The sequence below is a fragment of the Dermacentor silvarum genome, chromosome 4 (genome assembly GCF_013339745.2).
Source record: "Dermacentor silvarum isolate Dsil-2018 chromosome 4, BIME_Dsil_1.4, whole genome shotgun sequence".
Classification (NCBI taxonomy): Eukaryota; Metazoa; Arthropoda; class Arachnida; order Ixodida; family Ixodidae; genus Dermacentor; species Dermacentor silvarum.
The window spans coordinates 230039007-230060538 of NC_051157.2; the positions used below are offsets into that span (position 1 = coordinate 230039007).

The 21532-nt window shown below is 46.8% G+C and overlaps 2 protein-coding genes across 2 annotated transcripts in view; one reads left to right on the plus strand and one right to left on the minus strand.

Annotated features, from left to right (window-relative positions):
- Nucleotides 1-610: 610 nt before the first annotated feature.
- LOC119451036 (uncharacterized) lies at nt 611-18721 on the plus strand. Its single transcript, XM_037714467.2, has 4 exons — nt 611-773; nt 3865-4002; nt 12195-12348; nt 13518-18721. Exons 1-4 carry the CDS (start codon nt 719-721, stop codon nt 13648-13650), a joined length of 480 nt encoding a protein of 159 aa, XP_037570395.1. The 5' UTR covers nt 611-718; the 3' UTR covers nt 13651-18721.
- LOC119451035 (low-density lipoprotein receptor-related protein 6) overlaps nt 18646-21532 on the minus strand; it is a gene marked incomplete at its 5' end in the record, with an annotated part of 156837 nt that continues 153950 nt past the window's right edge. Inside the window, one exon of the mRNA XM_037714466.2 lies at nt 18646-19900. Within this exon, the coding sequence (XP_037570394.2) occupies nt 18763-19900 (1138 nt within the window). The remainder of the gene's footprint in view (nt 19901-21532) is intronic.

Consider the following 21532-nt stretch of genomic DNA (forward strand, 5'->3'; position numbering starts at 1 on the left):
TCTTGGTTGGATGGAGTGTAGTGTGACGAATTCGCAACGGCGCTTCGCGCTGGAATTTTGTCACGTGAAATTCGTCGCGAAAGTTGGCTGCATGGAGGTTGGCTAACCAAGTTTGTCGTTTATGTTGTCGCCATGCGTATGATCTCATATCTGCTATTTTCATTGTAAAAATTTTGAAACCCAAAAATTACCTTACCCTGTTCGTGACAAAATTTCTCTCTAGAAAACACCTTGAAATAGGTTTCGGGAGAGCAGTTTGAAACTAAAAGCAAGCGCACTCAAGAAAAAGAAACTAGCCATGCAGGCTGCAGCGTGCTAGCAAGGTCCCTAGATAAAGCAACGCGGCAGTGACAAATGCAAGTTAAAATAAGACCTGCGTTCAGTGGAACGTATCGTGACGGTGCTGCTTTAATCGGTCGGCTGGTCACTTGTGAACGGCTTATTAGCATAGCTCCGCTTACAGGCTGCGATGCGTGCGCTAGTGGACATCCACAGCTCCATTTGAGCTACGACAGCGCTGGCTAGACATAGACATGTGCCGGCCAACGCCCTCATATTTGCGCGACAAGCCGACCGTGCCGCCATCTGCCGCTAGCTCTAAGCATCCGCCCGGATGATTGTTCCGAGGCGTGCCGTTTGACGAGTTTTACGCGCAACAGAGGCAGGCCAACGCAACCGTTCCGGCTATGCTTGTTGTGATCGGTCCCAATCTGCCGTGATGAAGATGGTGCTAGTGAATTTAGGCGTCGTGCTGTTGGGCATGTGCCATGTCGGTAAGTGGGACGCCGCGGTCGTCGCGTCTCGTACGCGTTTTGTCGCGCCATCCACACATTCCTTTTGGTATGGGCGCGGAGTCGCCACAGTCCGTTTACTCCACTGTCTGAGCACTGCTAGCACATTTGATTGTCTTCTCAAAGTTGCCCTTGATTTCGATTCGAGACCGTTCCGAAAAGATAGTTCATCCGCGCGTATGTGGTCCGGATTTTCGAGTGGCCAGCGATATTTTTCCGGTTGAAGTGGGTGGGGGGGTCTCAGTGCACTTTCGATCGCTCTCGTGGCCCATCGGGATGGAATTTCTCGACAGCGATTGGCTTCCTTCCAGAGCTTGCTCACAGAAGCCAATCGCGATCGCGAAAATCGACCCCGATATGACTCGATCGCGATCGAAAACGCACATGTGACACGATCGACGTTCGCTTAATTGAGTACAGCGTGCTGCATATTACGTATGTTCGAAAAAAAAAAAAGTTTTGCGCTCACTGCTGCACTGTTCCTGCTAAAATTTTGCAGAAGGATCGCATGTTGGAGTACACGTCGTTCAGTGTAACACTTGCCGCAGTTAGTTGCCTGGTTTTTAAGAAAAAAAGGCACATTTCCCTTTACTTATGGGAATGCGAGCTGCTGCCGCGACGGCGCAAGCATAAAAATTAAAATACGCTCAAGCTTTGCCTTTAAAAGGACCCTGAAACGATTTTGACGATCTTGTATAAACGTACTGAGTCGTTAGGGTAGGACCTTGTGATCATTAATTGACGCATCTGAGTGCTCCGTGGAAAACGTGTAATTATAAGGTTTTAAAACGGCACATCGCTACCGATCGCCGCACGCCAATCGGCTGAACTTTCATCCGGCCCTGACTAGGTGACGTGATTTGGCCATATGACGTAAGTAGGGCGAGCTAACCGATTGGCTGCCCAGGACTCGTCATCGATAATTTTTCCAACATTATGGTGAACAAATGTTGTTTGTAATAGTTGAAATGTTAGTTCATTTTTTTCTATAAAAGGAAAGTAACAGAAAGAGAATGCAAAAGGACAGCACTTCTGGCACACATCAAGTGTCGTCTGCTGGTGTCGCAACGTGCTCCGTGTTGACGCGAGCTGCGCGGTCTGCGTTGGTCTCGATCTGTCTTTTCGCCAGCACCATGGTTTGCCCTTGCGTTGTGGGCTGCAGCCGTAGCGATCAGCGACATGTCAAGCTGCGACATCATGTCCCTCTGCAAGGCAAACATGCGAGCGAAGTGGCTTCAGCGCTTGTCGGTATGCAATGGGCATGAGCATCTGCGCATTTGCGGTTGTCACTTCACACCAAAGGATTACTATATACCACAATAGTGTTTTGCGTGTCCGGTATTCGGGTAAACGCAAGCGCAAGCTGACTGTGTCTGGGCGCATTTTATGGGATGAGTGGAGGCGCAAGCGTGAACGGCCTGGACGGTGCAGCCACCTGGTGGCACAGAGCTCAATCAAACACAGAACTAGCATAGCAGTAATCAAGTGTATTCTACTTTGCTGCTGGCGTAAATTTTTGGCAGAAGTGTAATCGTAAACACATTGTTTTTCTAGATGTTTGAAATGTTTTACACTTGGTTACAGCAATATTAGCTATTTGTTTGGCTGGTTAAGCTCTGCGCCACCAGGTGGCTGGACCATGCAGAACAATCAGGCCGCTCACGTACGTATGCACTGAAGCTCCTTCATCACAGCAATATGGTAGTATGGAGGGGCTTTAATTTACGCCTCTGCCCATCCGTCAAAATTCCCAGCTCAACTGTGGTTACCGGAATACTCGATACGCTCGGCAATGTGACAGAATTCCCCCAACGCACGCTACTTCGAAGCTCTTGCTTGGGATCGACTGCCAGGCGGCTGGCGGAAAGGTTGCAGAGGCTTCTTGCACTGGCTCCAAGACAACCGGAAATAGACAACACAACATCACGTCATGATGTAGAGCCAGTGAAGGCGGAGCTTCACCCCGATCGCTCGGCGAGCGAGTTGAGGAGAAAAAGCATGGCTATGGAGGAGGATAACTTGTAATCGTCCGTAGCTCTCTTAATATGAGACACTTCACGTGAGTTGTGGTGCGAATGTTTTACTGTCTGTGTACCCTACGCGTCTACAAAATTTGTCCGATTTCAGGGACCCTTTAAGAGTGGAACGCGATAGCATTAAAAGAGAAGGGCGAACGGCAAATCTCGAGATGCAATAAAAGATGACAAAAAACTACCCAGTTCGTCTTGCTCCGGGTCGTCCTGGCTTGAATTTCCTTTATTTTACGTATACGGAGGCCGGAAACCTGATGCTGTTAAGGCAAGGATTTCAGATTAGCCCTAGATGTAAGAGCAGAGACACTGGTGAGACCAAAATAATCCGTGTAAACAAATCTAAATGCACAATTCTAAATGACCACGAGCATATTAATATGGTTACACTGGTACAGATCCCAAATAGCACTGGCTAGCTTAAAGCAAATTAGAGTTGAACGAGCTAAAATTATAACTGAGGAAGCTTTGTTTTAAGCATCCAAGAACCCAATGGCTTTGTTCATAATGTATGTTATATGAGATAACCAAGACAAATTATATGTGAGGTTGATGATGAGGTATTTGAAAGCTTCAAGAGGACGAACATTTGAGTTGCTGATGGTGTACATTTGCGTCTGGCTCAAGCACATCAAACACTTTTCACACCTGTACTGGATACAGTTATGCGTCAGATTGTAAGATTGAAGGATCTGAGGTGTTGTGTACAGGATGATAATGTCATCATCCGTGAATAGGCAGGTGTTAGATTGTATGGAAAAAGGTAATATATAGGGCAAGAAAAGGAAGAGGGCCAAGGACAAATTTCCTGTGGCCCACCTGAAAAATCTTGGGGCAGGTGATATGATTAATTAAGCAAAAACGCATTGTTGACAGTTGGTTAGAAATCATGGAAACAGCGGCTGGAGCAGATAACAAACCAAAAAAGTTGGCACTGCTGGAAAGTGCTGACGAGGATGCCCAAACATTCAGAAGACCTTTAAAGTGCCCTAGTCTGTAGCATTGTCATAATGGCAATACCTGCATTGTTCTTGACATTGCAGGAGCAGCGGAAATGTGGTGCTATTCATGCATTAGCAACCAGCCAGGCTGCAAGGATGAGGTGAACTGGCTCATTCACCATGCCATCACGTGCCCCCGAGATGATGACAAGTGTGTCAAGATCATCGAACGCAAAGGCTGTAAGTTGTGCCATCATGGGCTTACCAGGTTCATGCACTTTTTTGCATGGGAAGTACTGTGATTGGATAATTTGGCCTAATCAGAGAATGAAGCTAATTTATTGCAAGTCTCATGACATTCATTCGTTATGCACAGAAAGTAGTGGTCACCAGACATAACATGAGTGGGCAGACCTTCAGGGCATATATTTGCATTATGTGCTATGAATGCAGTTTTAAGTGTTTGACATTGGCCTGATGTGTCATCATCTGGTAGAGCTTTCATTAAGAAGCGTGCCTTTTCAGTGCCTTCCATTCTGAGCTTTGTGTGGACGCGCATCTTTCTGCTCTTGACATCACTGTTTTTGTTATGATGCACTTGGTCCCGAATGGCAACCCGAAGTTGCATGCTAATGCAGCAGAGATGCCATGTGGGGTAAGGGCTATGTGGGTTGTCAGCAAGGTGGAAATGACTCACCACTTTCATGGAAACAGGGATGTGATATAGTGCACTAGTAAATCACAATGATAGTACTAGCACTACTGCAATCCTTAGTGGCTGTGGTCAAGGTAGCAGACTGTATGAGTATACCAGGCAGGGGCGGTACATCTGCACCAAAGTGCTACATTTGTAAATTGTGCCAAGCTGCGTCAAAACCGTAAAAATGCCTCGAATTGTATCAGAGCTGCTCCAAAACACTGAGTCCAGTATGATCTGCGGGCAGGTACGATCATGCACGTGCGTTGATGTCTAATGGGACAAGTATGAAGATATGCCACGAGTTATATGATAAAGTCATTCCATTGCAAGTCCTCGACAAAACCCTAACAAGGGTTCACGGGCGTGCCATTGCACGTGCATGAAGCAGAACGCAGGCTGACATGGCGTGAGGCTCATCAATTAACTGCAGTGACACCTTCCAATATCCTGAGGTTAAAGTAGATAAAATCCAGGCTATCTACATAGTTTTGAAAAAAAAATAAGAAGTTCAAGGGCGGGGGGGGGGGGGGGGGTCGTCTATAAAATCAGCTGTGCCGACCGTCCGGCATTGTACATCAGGGAAACCAAAAATCTCAAAGAAAAAAATCAGACAACATGAGAATGACGTCAGGATATTCAACCAAATACGCAGCGCCGTCACCGAACATTCTGAAGACGCTGACCACAAAATTGCTTTCCAAGAAACCCAAATCCTTCAAACAGAGACAAACTGCTGAAAAAGGCTGCTACTAGAGTCATGGCACATTCAGAATATGGCGGGTAATATAAACTGCGTGAAGGGCATACTACCCACTGTGTATGTTCATGGCCTTGGAGACAAGGCGAAAAGAAGATCCCCGCTCTAGATCACCAACACCAAAACATCTCGCTCCCCTGCCTCCCTTCAACGACTTTCCCGCGGGTAAAGCGCCCCCCAGCATCAGTCATCCCAGCTCACTAGCAATGCCGCAGCCACCCCACCCTTTCGCGATTTCCGTCTGTCAAGAACAGGTGCTCTGTCAAGTGTCTCCCCTCTCCTCCTTTCTTACGATGGACCTTTTAAAAGCTGCACACCGCCACCTCCGAAGAATACCACCTGAAGAAGGAGCCGAATTGGCTCCGAAACGTCAGGCTCATAAATACCTTTACTTGGTTGGAGTCACTGTCGTAAGTTCTAGTCTTATAGAACGGTGTGACTTATGTACATTTTTTTTTTCTCGGAAAAATTGCCGTCAAAATGGATTGGAGGCTATGGTCATGCGAAGTGCGCTGGGTTGACCTCCTCTGCCACTTAATTGCTACAGGTTCTGTGCTCACTATCGAGGTACCACATTCTTCTCAGGATTGAGTTCCTGAGCGCCGTCCGAGGACTAAGCAGCAACGCAAGTGGTGGCAGGCCGACCACCACAAAGTCGTCACATCTGCAGATCGCTTTCAAGATACAGTGTGCGCTGCTGCGTAAACTAAGCCACCCCCTCCCTCACTGCCTTCCTGCTTTCCTCCCTTGTGCGCGATTCGGCTCACCCTCGCACGCTTTCACTTGCACGTGCAAATTACGGTGCGCGGGGACCATGTTATTGCCCTTGGACTTTACTAACCCTTTTCGTGGAGTATTTTGTTCTCGAGAAACGAGATGGCGCTTTCGGCAGCGTGCCGCACGTTGCCTCAGAGAAAGGACACGAATACGAAACCATTACCGTTTCTGCCCTGTTTCTGTGCGATCAGCTGTCGGAAATGTAACTGGGTTTTCGCTCACGCACTGTGCTCCAGTCATGATGCAAAATGTGGAGCGGTGGATTGAAGACGTGTGCAGTAGCTTGCTGAAAAAATAGTGACTGGCATATTAAGGAATGAAATGAATATGTGTGACCAAATTCAGGGACCATTGCTACATACGGACAGCCTGTGTTGCCGGCCTTTCTCGATGCATGGCTTTCCTTTGGATAAAAAAAAATCAATCATCCGCAAGCATTGTATCACCAAGCTCCAATAAAGGACTTCAACCACGGAACGTCGGCAAGAGTGAACACCGCTCGTTGCACAGTGGCAAAGGGAGTAGCACCGCTTCCTGGCATAGTAGGTTTTGTGCAAATTATCTGTGCACATTGTTGCGGCTCTCGGTGGAATTTGGGCCAAGAATCCACCAAGCCCATTGAGGAGTATATCCGGTTGTAGGAAATTGGAAAACTGATTTAATTTACATTATGTACACTGGCTCCGGGTACGGAAGCCCACTCCCTCAGGAGCACATTCAATGTCTGAGTTCGTATAAGGTCACGTCAACCCCCTTCTCTCCACTGCACCACCGGTCTCCGCTTTTAATCCCTTCGTCTTCCCTAGGAGACTCGACTGGGGAATCTGCTGACCTTGGTGCGGCCAATCAGAGGGGCTGTCGTGTTCACCCAACTCCTCCTCTACTGTTGTATCCTCGCGGTCGCCTTTTGCTGCGACTGCGTGGTTTTCTGGGAAACCGAGATCGTTGTCGCTCCCACGGTAGCAATTCCTGGAAGTTGGCCTCTCGCCTCAATCCGGTTAACTCATCATGGCCGGTGTCGGGCGCGGTCGCCGTTTGGGCGGCGCTGATGAAAGGCGCGTCCTCGTGGCAACATCCAAAGGTGCACACTCCCGATTTGGGACGCTTGTCAGCTTTCACCGTCGGTGTCAACCACTGTCGCCGTCTGGGCGATGCTGATGAAGGGGACTGCCTCATGGTAAACGTCCAAGGTATACTCTGGCCCAGGTTGAGACGTAACAACATTTAACTCAACTCGCACGCAAACTTACACAAAGCAAGATCTATCGCCAATGTGTTAAGAATATGTGAGCGGGCGCACACTTGAATTCAAGTGCGCCAAAGCATGGGTGTTAGCGACTACATCGACAGCACACGAATGGTCGAAGCTGAATTTTTCGTGACGGTAAGCGGGGTTAATAGTGTCACGTTGTAGTGACGGTGAAGGGGGGGAAAACAGTCGAAAAACTATAAATAATGGAACGGACTTTTTATTGGGTGAACCTGTGCCCATAAAAGCAAGTTGCACTCGAAGCAGAACGATAGCGGCGAACACAGTCGGCGATCATGGAAATCTGATCAGTGGCGAAACGCATCGGCTTTGATACATGAGTCATCGAAGGTTCCAGAGTAATCCCTGGTGCCCGCGTGTCTTCCAGAAAGTACTAGACAATTCGCGTCGCTCATACAATCAGTTTACCTAAGCGTCAGTGATAACGGATAGAAGCATCGATAACATTCGAGAAACTTCCGATACATGCAGGCGCTTCCTGCGGTGAGCGATAACGTTTAACATTTGTTAGCCACTGAAAAGCGGTCACCGGTGAAAGATAAACAAGTACATGTGTCAATACCGTCCCCTTAAAGAAACATCGTCCCGATGCTACAAACAGACACAAAAGCGAAAACAAAAGCACGCGTAATAAAGAAAAAACAACAAAGCAAGAAAGCTGCTAAGTTCGTCAGCGGGCGTAGAAAGGCTTAAGACGCACAACGTGGATGACTTCAGGTCGTGCGCGGCGCCACTGTGATTGCGAAATGCCGTCTAGCCCGACCTCGTAATCCAGTGTGCAAATACGTCGGATGATATTGTAGGATTCGAAATATCGTAACAGTTTCTCACTAAGTCCTCGTCGGGTATCGGAGTCCAGACCCAAACACGGTCACCGGGCTCGTACTCGACGTAGCGTCATCGAAGATTGTAGTGTCGGCTATCGGTCCTCTGCTGGTTCTTGATGCACAGGTGGGCGAGCTGTCGACCTTCTTCGGCACGCTGCAAATAGCTGGCAACGTCGAGATTTTCTTTGCCGGTGACGTCCGGTAGCATGGCATCAAGCGACGTTGCCGGGTTCCTTCCGTAGACCAGGTTGAACGCGCCATGTGCGTTGTTTCTTGCACGGCCGTGTTGTATGCGAAGGTCACGTACGGAAGGATGGCACCCCACGTCTTGTGTTCGACGTTGACGTACATTGCCAGCATGTCGGCGATAGTCTTATTTAGGTGCTCAGTGAGGCCATTTGTCTGCGGGATGTCTAATGGTGGTCCGGCGATGGCTTGTCTGACTGTATCGCAGGATCGCTTCAGTTAGATCTGCCGTAAAGGCCGTACTTCTGTCGGTGATGAGGACTTCTGGGGCACCGTGACGCAGGAGGATGTTTTCAACGAAGTATCGGGCTACCTCGGCGGCACTGCCTTTGGGCAAGGCTTTTGTTTCGGCGTAGCCGGTGAGGTAGTCTGTAGCTACGACGATCCATTTCCGGACGTCCACGTCGGGAAAGGCCCCGGTAAGTTCATCCCGATCTGCTGGAACGGTCGGCGAGGTGGTTCGATCGGCTGTAGAAGTCCGGCTGGCCTTGTCAGCGATGCAAAACACCGCTGACAGTCTCGGCATGTCTTTACGTAATGGGCGACGTCGGCTTTTGTACATGAGTCATCGAAGGTTCCAAAGTAATCCCTGGTGCCCGCATGTCTTCCAGAAAGTACTAGACAATTCGCGTCGCTCATACATGTCGGGATAAGGGGGGGATGCCAACGGCCCTCTGCCTCGACACACCGAGCCCCGCGGTTGGCGCAAGCCTGCGCATCAACCGTGGTCCGGTACAAGCCCGAGGAAACAATAGACGACAACCACGTGTACACTCGGAAAGCATTTATTACGACTGCAACTAACACTTCGAGCAGGCCAGCTAGCTATAGTTGACATCGCTGAGGGTTCCCTCGAAGAGAATAATACACTAGGTAAAGAAGGGCTTCCGACTTACCAACTGGAAAATACGGGGGGGGGGGGGGGGGGGCGTTTGCCGCGGCAAGAACGCGGTTGACTAACCACGTGCGGGAATACGGGAGCGGCGGCGGAGACTTCCGCCATCGCCGCTTGCTGGGGACCAAAGAGACCCGGGCGATATCAGCGGGATCTCACATGACCCACCCGGTGGCGCTGATAGCGCTTGCGATTCCCGCGCGCCGCCCGGGGAAGGAAGTTTCCCCTCTCCCAACTCTCCCTGGCACGCATGCGCTTGACGCGACGTTCGGTGCCTGTGCGGCAGTTATGGGACCCGAGGATTCCCACATACAATCAGATTACATAAGCGCCGGTGACAACAGACAACGGATAGAAGCATCGATAACGTTTGAGAAACTTCCGATACATGCAGGCGCGTCCTGCGCCGAGCGATAACGTTTAACATTTGTTAGCCAGTGAAAAGTGGTCAACGGTGAAAGATAAACAAGCACACATGTCAATAGCGATAATAGATATTTGCTACAAGCTTATTACAAAGTACAGAACAGCTACGTTCCAAGCTTTGTGTGCACCAAGAACAAATCTATTGCAACTGAGCAAACCCGCAAGCTATTAGGCGGAAAATAATCAGAGTGACCGCACCGACAAACTTTACTGACTCATAAACGTGACAAGCCGCTGTTTCAAAGTATTTGCCAAATAAAGAACGAAGAGCAAAACACACTGATCTTGATTCTGTTCATAAGCGGAAAGTTCGGATAACTTGGAATACAATTTTAGCCTAGCTCGCTTTTAGAACAAGCACCATATACGCTGCTCGCGCCATTTGGACAAAGCTTAATGAGCTCCGAAAGCACTTTTACCTATCCTTTGAAGCTATGGCCAAAGCTTCGTGTCCTCCAACCAGTCAGCATCTATGATATCTCCCGAAACAGAGGTTTCCTGATCCGCACCGGGCATCGTGTACATCCATTGTAAACACGTAGGCAACTGAGCTGCTGAGGCAAGCAATGGACGCGTCACCACGTGATCGAACATGGCAGCACCCAGGAGATCGCTGCGAAAAGGGTCAATATGGAACATCGCGGCGACCACGACTGCAGAAATGCGCCTGGAGTGGCCATATCATTGCTATTGCAATTATATAGGAATGGCACCCATACGCTTGCGCGTGACCCGCGTTGACGGAGTGAAACGTCACTAATATTTTAAGATTGCTTGCCAAATGAAAAGCTGCGTCTTATACACCAGTGCGACTTATATACTTTTCTTTTTGACAATGTGCCGTTTTGAAGGGTGTGTGACTTATAGCCTGGAAAATATGGTAGTGTATTTGAGTCTAAGACTCTAACGTAACGTGACAAGATTCCTTTGACTCCAAAGCGGCACGAAAGGGGGGGGAGGAGGTGGGGAGGTGTAAGAGGTAGAAACGAGATTCAACATTTATTCCACGTTTTTGTTTATGGGAAGAAAAACTCTTTTCCACGCTCTTCAGTAAATTTGCAGTTGTGTTTTGGCATTATTCCACGTGCTTCCATCTCCACATGCATCACAAACAAGACAGCGTGGTAATTTAGTTTTAGCTTGGCTAGGGTTCGTTAGCCAATGCATAGAGAGGTTCATTGTAGCTGGACTGAGAAAACGTATGCAAACCTTAGTGGTCTTGCATTCTGAGAGGGGTGCGGTTTCGGAAAGAGAACCATTCGCTTGCCCTTGTATGATTGATCAAAATAGCACCGTTGTCATCAAAAGTGCAAATCGGTCTATGTTGGTCTTCACTGAACCTCTTTGATGCCAACTTGGTTCACGGGGCGTGTGCCATCCTACAATGATAAGAGGATCCTTTCTCCAATGCTGGGCGGAATCGAACCCACGTCACATAGGTTCCTTGAGGAGAGCAAGCCAACTCTTTATCGAGCTGTGCCATAAATGCACTGGGTATGTGTTTCTTTTCACACACTGTGCTGCTGCCTCGCCTAGCCACCACACAGTACCAGTGCTGCCGACTCCCTGATGTCCCCTGCATCCTGTGCGCCCAATACGGCTCCGCCTTGGTATGAAACAAGAACAGCATGGCATGTGGTGGAATGATACTTCTGTATGTGCTGCGGTGTCTCACCGCAGCCACAATAAATCACTGCACATACACAGTCAAGGGGTCTTTTAAAGCGTCCTGGGAGCACATATTTTATAGTGATCCATTTTGTTTCTCATTATTTTCTCCTTTCGCGATTGGCTCAGATAAGCTGTCACTGCTGTCATTGCCGGAATCAGTCACTTGGTGCGACGAATGATAAGAATATAGAATGAAAACAAATGACGGCCTATGCTCTCATGTTCTCAGCAATTGTTTAATTTATCAACGCTTTGTCAACATGTCAGAGAAGGATAATGAGCCTGTGGTTTCGAGCAACACTTGTTCCCGGACACCACTGAAGATATGCACATTTTGATTGAGTGATTGATTTATTCATTCATTTTACCCTCAAGGTGCACAGAGGTTTATAGAGAGGAGTGGAGTATAGCAATATATAAAAACCAAGCACAACAAATTAACATGTACCAGCACAAAACAGCATGCAATTTTCAAAGCTCACACAAACCAAACAATTCAAACTTAAAAATTTTTGTTATAATATAATAGCATCTGGCTTGCATACAGCAATGAGCATTGTACGTCGTTGGAGCTTGCAGTGCTTTGCTGGCATGCTCATGCAAGACTGATAAAACTTGTTAAATCTTCTGCAGGGGGGGGGGGGGGGGGGTCCTACAGCAGTGCATTATATGTCATTTTACATCGGCTCATTCAGTGGTAACTCTCAGCAATACCCCTTTCACAATGCACTGTTGGCTGTGAGGGCAGACAATGGCCATAAAAAATAATTTTGGCTGCCCCTTCAACTTTTGTTGAAAACACTGTTTGGTAAGGAAACAATAGTTTTCTTTGAATCTTACCCTCTGTGAATGTTCTTTTGCAGCGGAGGTATTGTACACACGGGACTGTCTGTCCAATCTGGAGGCGTATCGGCACGACATCCCGGCAGACACTTACGAGGGCTGCCGGCCTGCAGCCGAGAGCCCAAAGCTGGCTGTCTATGTTGACAATAACATTAAGGAACTCGAGCTGAAACGGTGGGACATTTTCATTTTTTTCTTCTAATATGGGGTCTGAAAGAGACCTACATCTGCTTCTGGGTTCTATGCCAACCAGATCTGGCCTATTATGCTGTCAGCATAATTGAAACGCTAACAGCAATGAATACCTTTTATGTGCAATTACTGCATGGAAGGAAAGCGCTCGGTAGCCGTGTCGAAGAATGGAGTGTAGGCCCTAGTGTATGTTTTGGAGGCTGAATTGAGCCACTGCTACAAATGCTGGTGAAACTGGAAACGGAAAGAATGCATTGGAGGTAGTCTTAAAATGGTTGGCATTTGAATTTATGCCAATATAGTAGACTTGCATTACTTTGAGTCTGGTTAATTCAATTTTTTACTTAAATTGGATTATGACCAAAGGTCTCAGCTGGCACCCATACATTTGTTTGGGCGCAAGCTTTCGTTATTTCAATGCTGGCCTTCTCCGGATAATTCGAACTTGACCAGCCTGACCAATAGCAACACCTTTTCTGGCAGAGCTTAGCGGACAGTCGAAAAGGCCTATTTTCGGCCTGCCCTAGGAAGATGTTAAAGCAATAACAGTAGGTCTCAATGTCTGATTATGCTATTTACCCGATTTTAATGTGCTCCTTTTTCCATGAAAATCGCACCAAAAACCGCTTTTGTCGAGGGTTTGTATGCTTTGTCGCATGACACTACTGTACTGGCGGCGAAGCTGACTTTAATACCGTGCGGCGAAGCTAACTTTAGGAAACCAGCCGCCACTGCGCAATGCATATTGGATCCCTGCCCATTCTTCTTGCTAAAAAATTGGGTGCGGGTTAGATTTCTGCTTTGTTTAGGAGCCCTAATGCTGTCACTACGTTAGTTTTATGCTTTGTCTTGCTAAAAAAATCGGGTGTGCGTTAGATTTATACTTAGTTTAAAAGCTTGATATCTAAATTAGATTTCTGCTTTGGACACATAGAGAGCAGGCGGGCATTTTATTCGGGAAAGTGTTAGAATAGGGCTAATGCTGCCAAATGAATCAGCAGTATGTTCTGGCGTTTCTTTTTGCATATTGTTTAATTCAACGTGCCAAATAATGTTATGAATTGCATTGGGCCCGTCAGGGTTGAGTTAACAGAAGTCTACATTGCCCCAAGACGAAGTGGCACTGTGACAGGTGTCAACTGCTCTTGCAGGGACTACTACACGTCTGTGGAGTACTGCTTCTGCGAGTTCTACTACTGGTGCAACAGTGCACATGGCAGGATACCCACAATGCCCCTCCTGCTGCTGCTACCATTGGCATTGTGGCTGGCACGGGACCCGTGAGCTACTCACCACGGTGGCCGCACGCATCTAGGGCTCAGTATGCTGCATCAATTTGTGCTGAGCTGGCACTCGAGTGGAGCATCCGGTGACATGTTTAATCATTCCAGTCTTCGTTGATATGCATCTCAGAGAGGTTTGAATCTCTTATAAACCAGCAAACAAGCTCTGTAGTGCACCAGGCCAAACTGCATGTCATGCAAATGGACCCGGAGGACACTTGCCAACACCAGGGTAGGCAGGCGATGGAAACAGCAGGGTCGGTCCGAGCAAAGCGCCCTTTAACTACCTGTTAGATCGAGAGCTCACACAAATACACAGCACCGACACAGGATGTTTCAGCTCACCTTTGGTATTCCTTGTGCTTCGACAGAATTCCATCAGCCCATGGGGGAGACAAAGCATCTCTTTTAAAATATTTTACCTCGGTCGGTGGCGTGCCTTTTATTTATGATGAGCCACAGCCGAGGCAGGTGAGCATCTTAGCACCCACTTTGTTACGGGTGCAAAGAGGTATTACACAAGCACTGCGCTTGAGGAACAGTGGTCAGTTTTCTGCTTGAGTAAGAAAACTGAGCTGCATCTTTTGTCAGCAGTTGTGCTCTGGCTTCCTGCTTGTCAAGCTGGCACAATGCTGCTGGTGCAAGCAGTTCTTGCGGAAAGCACATATAAGGAAGCCCAGGGTCAGTGCTTGTGAGGCAAACCTCCCGTCTCGCAATGGCAGCATTTAGCAGTTACGATTGCGGCTGCCACAAGGTGGAGCATGTCCACCAGCCAATGCCTACTGTAATGGGCACAGAAACTTGTTAATGCTTTAAAGCCATTTACTTTATGCCACGTGGACAAACTTAATGTCATTCATTTTTGCATCTGTTCGCCGGAACTCATTCGACCGAAAAAGGCATACTCTTCAATGCCATACCTTGCGTAGTACAATATTAATTCAAGTATTGACACAGCCTCTATCGTGAAAAAAGAAAAATAATTTATACATAAACTTTAACTGCAACATTCCTATCAGACTTGGCAAACTTCCTCAGGTCGCCATTATAACTTCGACGCGGCAGGTGCCAGTTTGCTTGTGGGCTTCGGACTCCACATGCAACAGCTCAAGTTTTAATGGTTGGTTGCAGCATTCTAATAGACCTCATGCTAACGACGCTATAGTATGCTTATATTTACATTTTGCTATTAGTTGAAGTGGATTAAACTTGTAAACACATATTTATTTTTTAATTAGCATCCCAAGATTGGCCACTTCAGAAGACACTGTCATTGACATCATCATGTCAAATGCCATTAAATTTGGACGTGTGGCAGCCTTGTTGAAAAAAATGTAATTAAAAAGCTGCAGGGTTAACAGTTGAATGCCATTTTTTGTGCCCGTGTGGCACAGGTATAAGTGCTGCCCTTGGGAGCTGCTGTGGCCCAAGATGGAAAGCTTGTGCCCATTGTGTTATTCTTGAATGTGCTTCATGTCAGCTTCATGGAACTTGTCGAGGCAGGTTGAACATGCTGTTGCATTGCCTATTGACCACCTGTGAAAAAGCTTGCTATGCAAGTGCAAATCATGCATAGCGAATTGTGGTTGAGTTTGTGGCTTGTTTGGCCCGTTACTCCAAACTTTACTGCCCCCGCAAGAATACATTTAAAAACGATTCTATGCTTGTTTTGGAAAACTTTTTTTGGATACTGTACAGCGTGTGTTCACATAAGTTTGGCCAGGCATGTCCGGCGACTGAAAAGTTCTGTTTTGCTGGCCGAGGGCCATGGTAAAGAGAAAAAATTTTTGCGATCAAACTTCCGACGTGCTGTTGCCTCAGCCAGATTTGGTATAAATGCTCAACAAAAACTGCCGAACATGACCTTGATTCATCTCCAAAAAAATGACCTGCAAGAGAACTCCAAACAAAGACTGGGGAATCGGTCTGTCCCATGCTTGGTTGTGGATGTGCATAAACTAGCTGTGAGAGGGAAGAATGGCCGAGTCTACATGCAGAACGGGGCACTGTAAATGTAACACCTGTTCCGCTCACCAAGTCTATGCTTGCCATTTCGCAATGTGCAGCCTAGTGTGGCGTTGGTTCACTCAGGTACTAAAAGTTCTGCCTCGCTGATCAAGTTGCAACCCTGCACTTGACCGAGAAAATTGTTCATGAATCCTATCCACTCAGTTCTTTATGAACTGCATGCAAGAGATGCGCTTTGAAGCCCCATATCTACAGCAAGTCCTCTCAACACCTTGTGACGATGCACCCATGCACAGCCTTTGCTTTTGTTTTCACTTCAAGCTTTGTTTAATCAATTCCTGCTTTCTGTACCATCCTGGAGCATTTTCGTTTCATAAGTGAAAGGAAGCCAACAAGTACACGCATGAACCCATTTTATGTGGCGGTAGCATTTATTCTATCGCATTTTTGCAACCAAAGAAATAATCTAACATATTTTTCCACATTGTGTTAGTGCTTGTCAATTCACTTAAATCGTGAAATTTTAAAGAGAATTGGAATTTGCCTTTTTTTAAAGAGATTCTTAATGTGAAGCTAATTTAGTGACACACTGAAACTTGAGCGCTTGTGGATTTTTCCTGCCAATGAAGACAAGTATATTTGCCTCTAATTTTAACGACTTTAATGACAACAGACTGGCAAAATTTGAAATCTGTGCTCTGTATAGATGTGGAGAAAGAAGTCTGAGCTTTTGCAAATATTATGCAATTTTTTTTTTTTTTCTTGTCAGAGTTGTAGCAGTGATACTCTATGGCGATAAGCTGGACTCGGTTATATTGACTCGCAGTCTGACATTAAATATTCTTAGAGCCATAGCCACAACAATTTTTCTTTAGGATATAGCCAAAATGTGTATGCGCTTCTGACTGACCTGGCACTTGTGTATCCTTTTCGTGAAGACAAAACTTCTTTTTTCTCGCAGTACTGACATTGATTTCCTTGCCCTCGGCACTGGGGTGGCAGAATATAATTTTTTTATCAAAATTAAAAATGGCCATCGGAGTGCCACTTAGCGCTGATTCTACACTTGCATGAACACATTTCCTGAAAAATGCAGGTTGAAGAAAGGGTTGATAATATTGTTTCCTTTGTTCAGCCAATCGCAAATTGTGGTGTAGTAATTTATCACAGATGTTACGTTGGCTTAGTAGGTTGACAAGGGTGCACTTTCGTTTCCATCGTCATTTCTGCTTTCACGAACATAAATGCAAGCTTCCATTTGTGTCTCAATGTTGTTACTGTCACCTTCTGGCATCATGTACCACCATGTTTTTTTTAAAAAGAGCCCTGGCCTAGTTATACTGGTGTAAACTTGGTCTCACACTTTTTAATAGCCTTACCAATATGGCATAAGTAGGTTTGCATACAAATGCACTGCACCAAATTTGGGTCAGTCAAAAAAAAATTTTTACCAAACCACGTGCATTTATTGGCTTGTCGTTCTTTTTTTGCATTTCATGATTAGAGCTGACCTTGTGAAGGCTGCTGTGCCAATCTGCATTTTACTGTGACGCAGGACCTCCCTTCATTGTTGGTAGGGGTGCGTGGATACAGTGGAATCTCGTTGTTACGATCTTCACGGGAGCTCGAAAATAAAGCATATCATCTGAAAATCGTATTATCAGGAAAATAAAAATAAACATATCCCAATAAACGTATTATGCAGAATCATACCAACGAGATTCCACTGTATTTGAAACTTTTGAATGAAATAGTCACAGTTCACAAATTTATTATTCTCTTTTGTCTCTCGCTCTCTCCATATATATGAATGCAGAGCATGTCCGTTCTTGCAAGAGTGCAATCATTCAGATCTGCGGCAGATAACTTGTGGTTGGTAGCTCAGACACACATGTGCAGTGCACTGCTCCATTTGCAGCTAGGATGTATCCCTTGAAATGCAGAAAGTGAATTGCTGCTCGTCCTTCAAACAGCTCTTCGTTGCCCATTCTGTTTTGATGCCCTAGCATGGTACATAAAATGCAATTTTTACATACCACTAAAGCTAGAGAGACGTGCGCTCATTTTGATGCCCATTGTATGCACATGCTCAAAATTTGTACCAACTTTATGAATGTCCCTCATGATGATCACGTTTCATACTGTGTTCTTCGTTGAATACTTGTATACTGAAGTTTTCTGCAACCAGCTGTGATGCCCTTACGAGACATTTGTACAGTTCAATCTTGATATAACAAAGTCTAGTAAAATCTGCAATTTGGTTTGTTATATTGAAATTTTGGGATAAATGTAATTCGATTTTTTATGCCATATTTACAGTCGGCAGGAAATTTTTTTTTACACGGAAGGGGCTGGCAATATTTTCCGAATTCAGAATTGAATGAGTAAAAAAAAAGAAACTGATTTTGTTGAATTTGAGAATCGGTGAGTGCTGAAGATGCGCATCGCATTGGTACCAAGGTTTGGGGTTGGAGTCATCGCACTTGAACATTATACGGAACATGATGCAGCTCCGCTTCCATGTCGTGGGAGCGCCTGTAATTCAACCCTCTGCGTCTGCGGAAGTTTCCATTTATTGTCTCTGTATTTCATTGCGACGGCACTAAAATTTCGTTTTATTGAAATTGTGTATAAGCATGTTATATTGAGGTTATAAATACATATTGTTCTATGGTTGAGAAGTTATAAAAAGTTGAATACTTTGTTATATTGAGGTTTAACTGTATTAATTACAGTGCTTATTATTTAATGATAGCATTCCCTTGCTGGACCTGCAATAAGATTGATGAGACAACTTTACTAGCTCTTGTTCTTGTTGCTCTTGTTGCTTTTATGGTGCCCGTGCTTTTTCCTCGGGCCATTGACTGAAAGTCTTGTTCTAGATCACTGCCTTGGACTTGTGTGATCCTTGCTCATGTCCAAAAGTGCTGGGAATGTGTGCTGTCATTTAATATCCGTCCAGGCTCCAAGAAGTTTTCAAGAGTGATGCATGTGGAGCCAATTTTTTTTTTTTGTTAAGAATCTCACGACAGCTTGTGATCATTTACTCAAAAACATGGAATGAACAACTTTGTACAAAAATGAATAAGATGTCCTGTACACTGCCCTGAGCACTGGTGTCAATCACTGTACACGCTATTTACACTTAGTAGTCAGACTCGGGCACAGGTGACGGTGGTGGCGGGTGGCAGAAGGCCCGCTCATTGAGCGGCGATGGCGGGCAGCTGGCGTCAGATACGCAGCCGCGACTGCGCGGCGTTGGTGGTGGCGGATTGGGGTCGGAGTCGTAGAGAGAGTCGTCACACCGGAAGCGGCACGGGCACGGCTCGCTGTCGTCGCACACGTCCGTCGAGCACGGCGTGGGGCCACCGTAAAGTGTGGCCGGGCTGGGCGGCGGGTTGAGTGTCTCACGTGGGTAGCCGTTGCTAGACGCAGTGCTCGATGGAGGCGGTGCCGCGGGCGGCTTTGGGTAAGGCAGCATGCGATAGGCGGCGGCATGTGGTGCAACCGCTACCGCAGGGGCGGCACGCGTGCGTTGTTGATAGCAGCACAGGCCAATGGCCAGTAGCACCGTCAGTGAGCCGAACACGATGAGCAGCACTACGGTGGTGGTGGCCGTGCGGCCGGCGCTGCTCACAGCTTCGCACACGAGCTCGTCCGAGTGGTCGGCGCAGTCGGGCCGTCGGTCACACACACGCGACCGGTCGATGCACTGGTCGCGTGAGTGGCAGGCGAAGCGGTCGGCGCCACAACACAGTTCGTCCGACTCGTCAACGCAGTCTGCCGTGCCATCGCACAGCCGCGGCTTGGGCACGCAGCCGCCATCGCGGCAGCGAAACTCGGTGCCTGGTGCGCAGCCAGGTGGGCAGTCGCGCTCGTCTGAGCGATCAGCACAGTCGGCGGCGCCGTCACAGCGGGCCTCCAGGGCAACACAGCCACCTGCGGCGCAGCTGAACTCGCGCTCGGCATTGCAGCGGGCCGCAGCCACACACTCACCCCCGCGCAGCACTAGTCCCGGCGGGCAGGCACACTGAGCACGGCCCCGCACCGCGCGGCACAAGTGTGAGCAGCGATGACCCACACATGGGTGCGTAGCTGCCATTGCCGACCGTCGCACAGCCAGCAGCGCGGTCAGCTGTGGGCGGCGCACTTGCAGTGGCCGCACATCTGCACCACTCAGCTTGTGGGCACGCAGGATGCATTGGTCGGTACGGTCCAGGATGAATAACTGGTCGCCCGACACGGCCAACGCGTTGGCCTGCACGTTGGACAGCAGCACTTTCCTGCACAACAGAATTCGTCACTATTTTTGTTTTGTAGAAAGCTGCACCTCGACATAACCAAATAGGTAAAAGAGGCAATTTGCTTCGTTATATTCAAGTACAATCTTTTATGCAAACAAGCATAGTCGCCAATGGATTTTCCTTACGTGGAAGGGGCCAAAGAAGTTTCCCAATAATTGGGCAATCGGAGAAAGAAAATTATCAATGACAAGAAAATAAATTGTTAAATTTGAGAGTGAATTTGGTAAGGTTTCCGGGCACAAAACACTAATCTGGCTGATACCGTGCGCAATGTATTGGCAAAACACGACGACATTGAAAACAGGTCACGTAGAAATAATTTACTTTTCTTTGGTTTGGATGACACCGAAAAAGAAACATACAATGAGTCCAAGTCCAACGTGATTTTGCTTTCTGCGGAAACTCTGGAAATAGAAATTAACCCCTCCGCTATAGCACAGGATTGGCCGACATGCAGTTATCAAAATAGGGCCTGTAATTGTGAAGTTCACTGCTTTCAAAGATAAGCAAAGGGTCTTCACCACTGCCTCTAAGCTTAAGGGAGCTAACTTTTCAATAAGCGAAGATTATTCAACACATGTTTGTCAGGCAACAAATTCTCTACGCACATATGCACTGGAACAAAAAAAGAAGTACACACTTAGGTATAACAAGCAGGTGATGGGTGGGAAAACGTATATTTTTTACGGCTATAGTGGTTATGTTCGAGAATGTACCTAATAGCAAACAACACAGCCTTCTTCCCGATTTACTAGAAATAGACCTGTACAACTTTATTTTATTGTCTTCAACTGCCGAAGCCTAAAGAATAAAACTGCTGATTTTGCAGGCCTTATATCGATATCAGACCCTGACATTGTTATCGCCACCGAATCCTGGCTAGACCCTGACATTGCACATTCTGAGGTTTTTCCATCTGACTATGTTGCATATGCGTATAGAATGTAGAAGTGTTAGGTAAGGTAAAGTGCAGTGACCATAGGTTAGTGAGGTCTAGCATTTCTCTCAATTTGAAGAGAGCAAGAATGAAATTAGTGAAGAGGAAACAGGCCAACCTAGACGCAGTAAGGGTAAAAGCAGACCAATTCAGGCTGGCGCTCGCAAACAAATATGCACCTTTAGAACAGGAAGAAGAAGATAACACAGAGTTAATGAATGAAACCGTAACTAGGTTGGTCTCAGAAGCAAGCAATTGAGGTGGGAGGTAAGGCACCAAGGCAACCAGTAGGTAAGCTCTCCCAAGAAACAAAGGACCTAATAAAGAAACGGCAAAACATGAAAGTGTCCAACTCAAGAGATCAGATAGAATTCGCTGAACTGTCAAAACTTATCAACAAGAAGAAAGTAAGGGATATTCGAAATTATAACGTGGGAAATATTGAGGAAGCCGTAAAATATGGACGCAGCATGAAATCAGTAAGAAGAAACCTTGGCATAGGACAAGGCAAGATATTTGCACAGAAAGATAAGCATGGTAATATCATCAGCAATTTCGATGACATAGTTAAAGCATCGGAATACTGACCTGTACAGTGCCCAAAACAGCCAAGCTACTTTCATTCGAAATAGTGATGAACTGGATACAGAGGCTCCTTCTATAACTAGCGATAA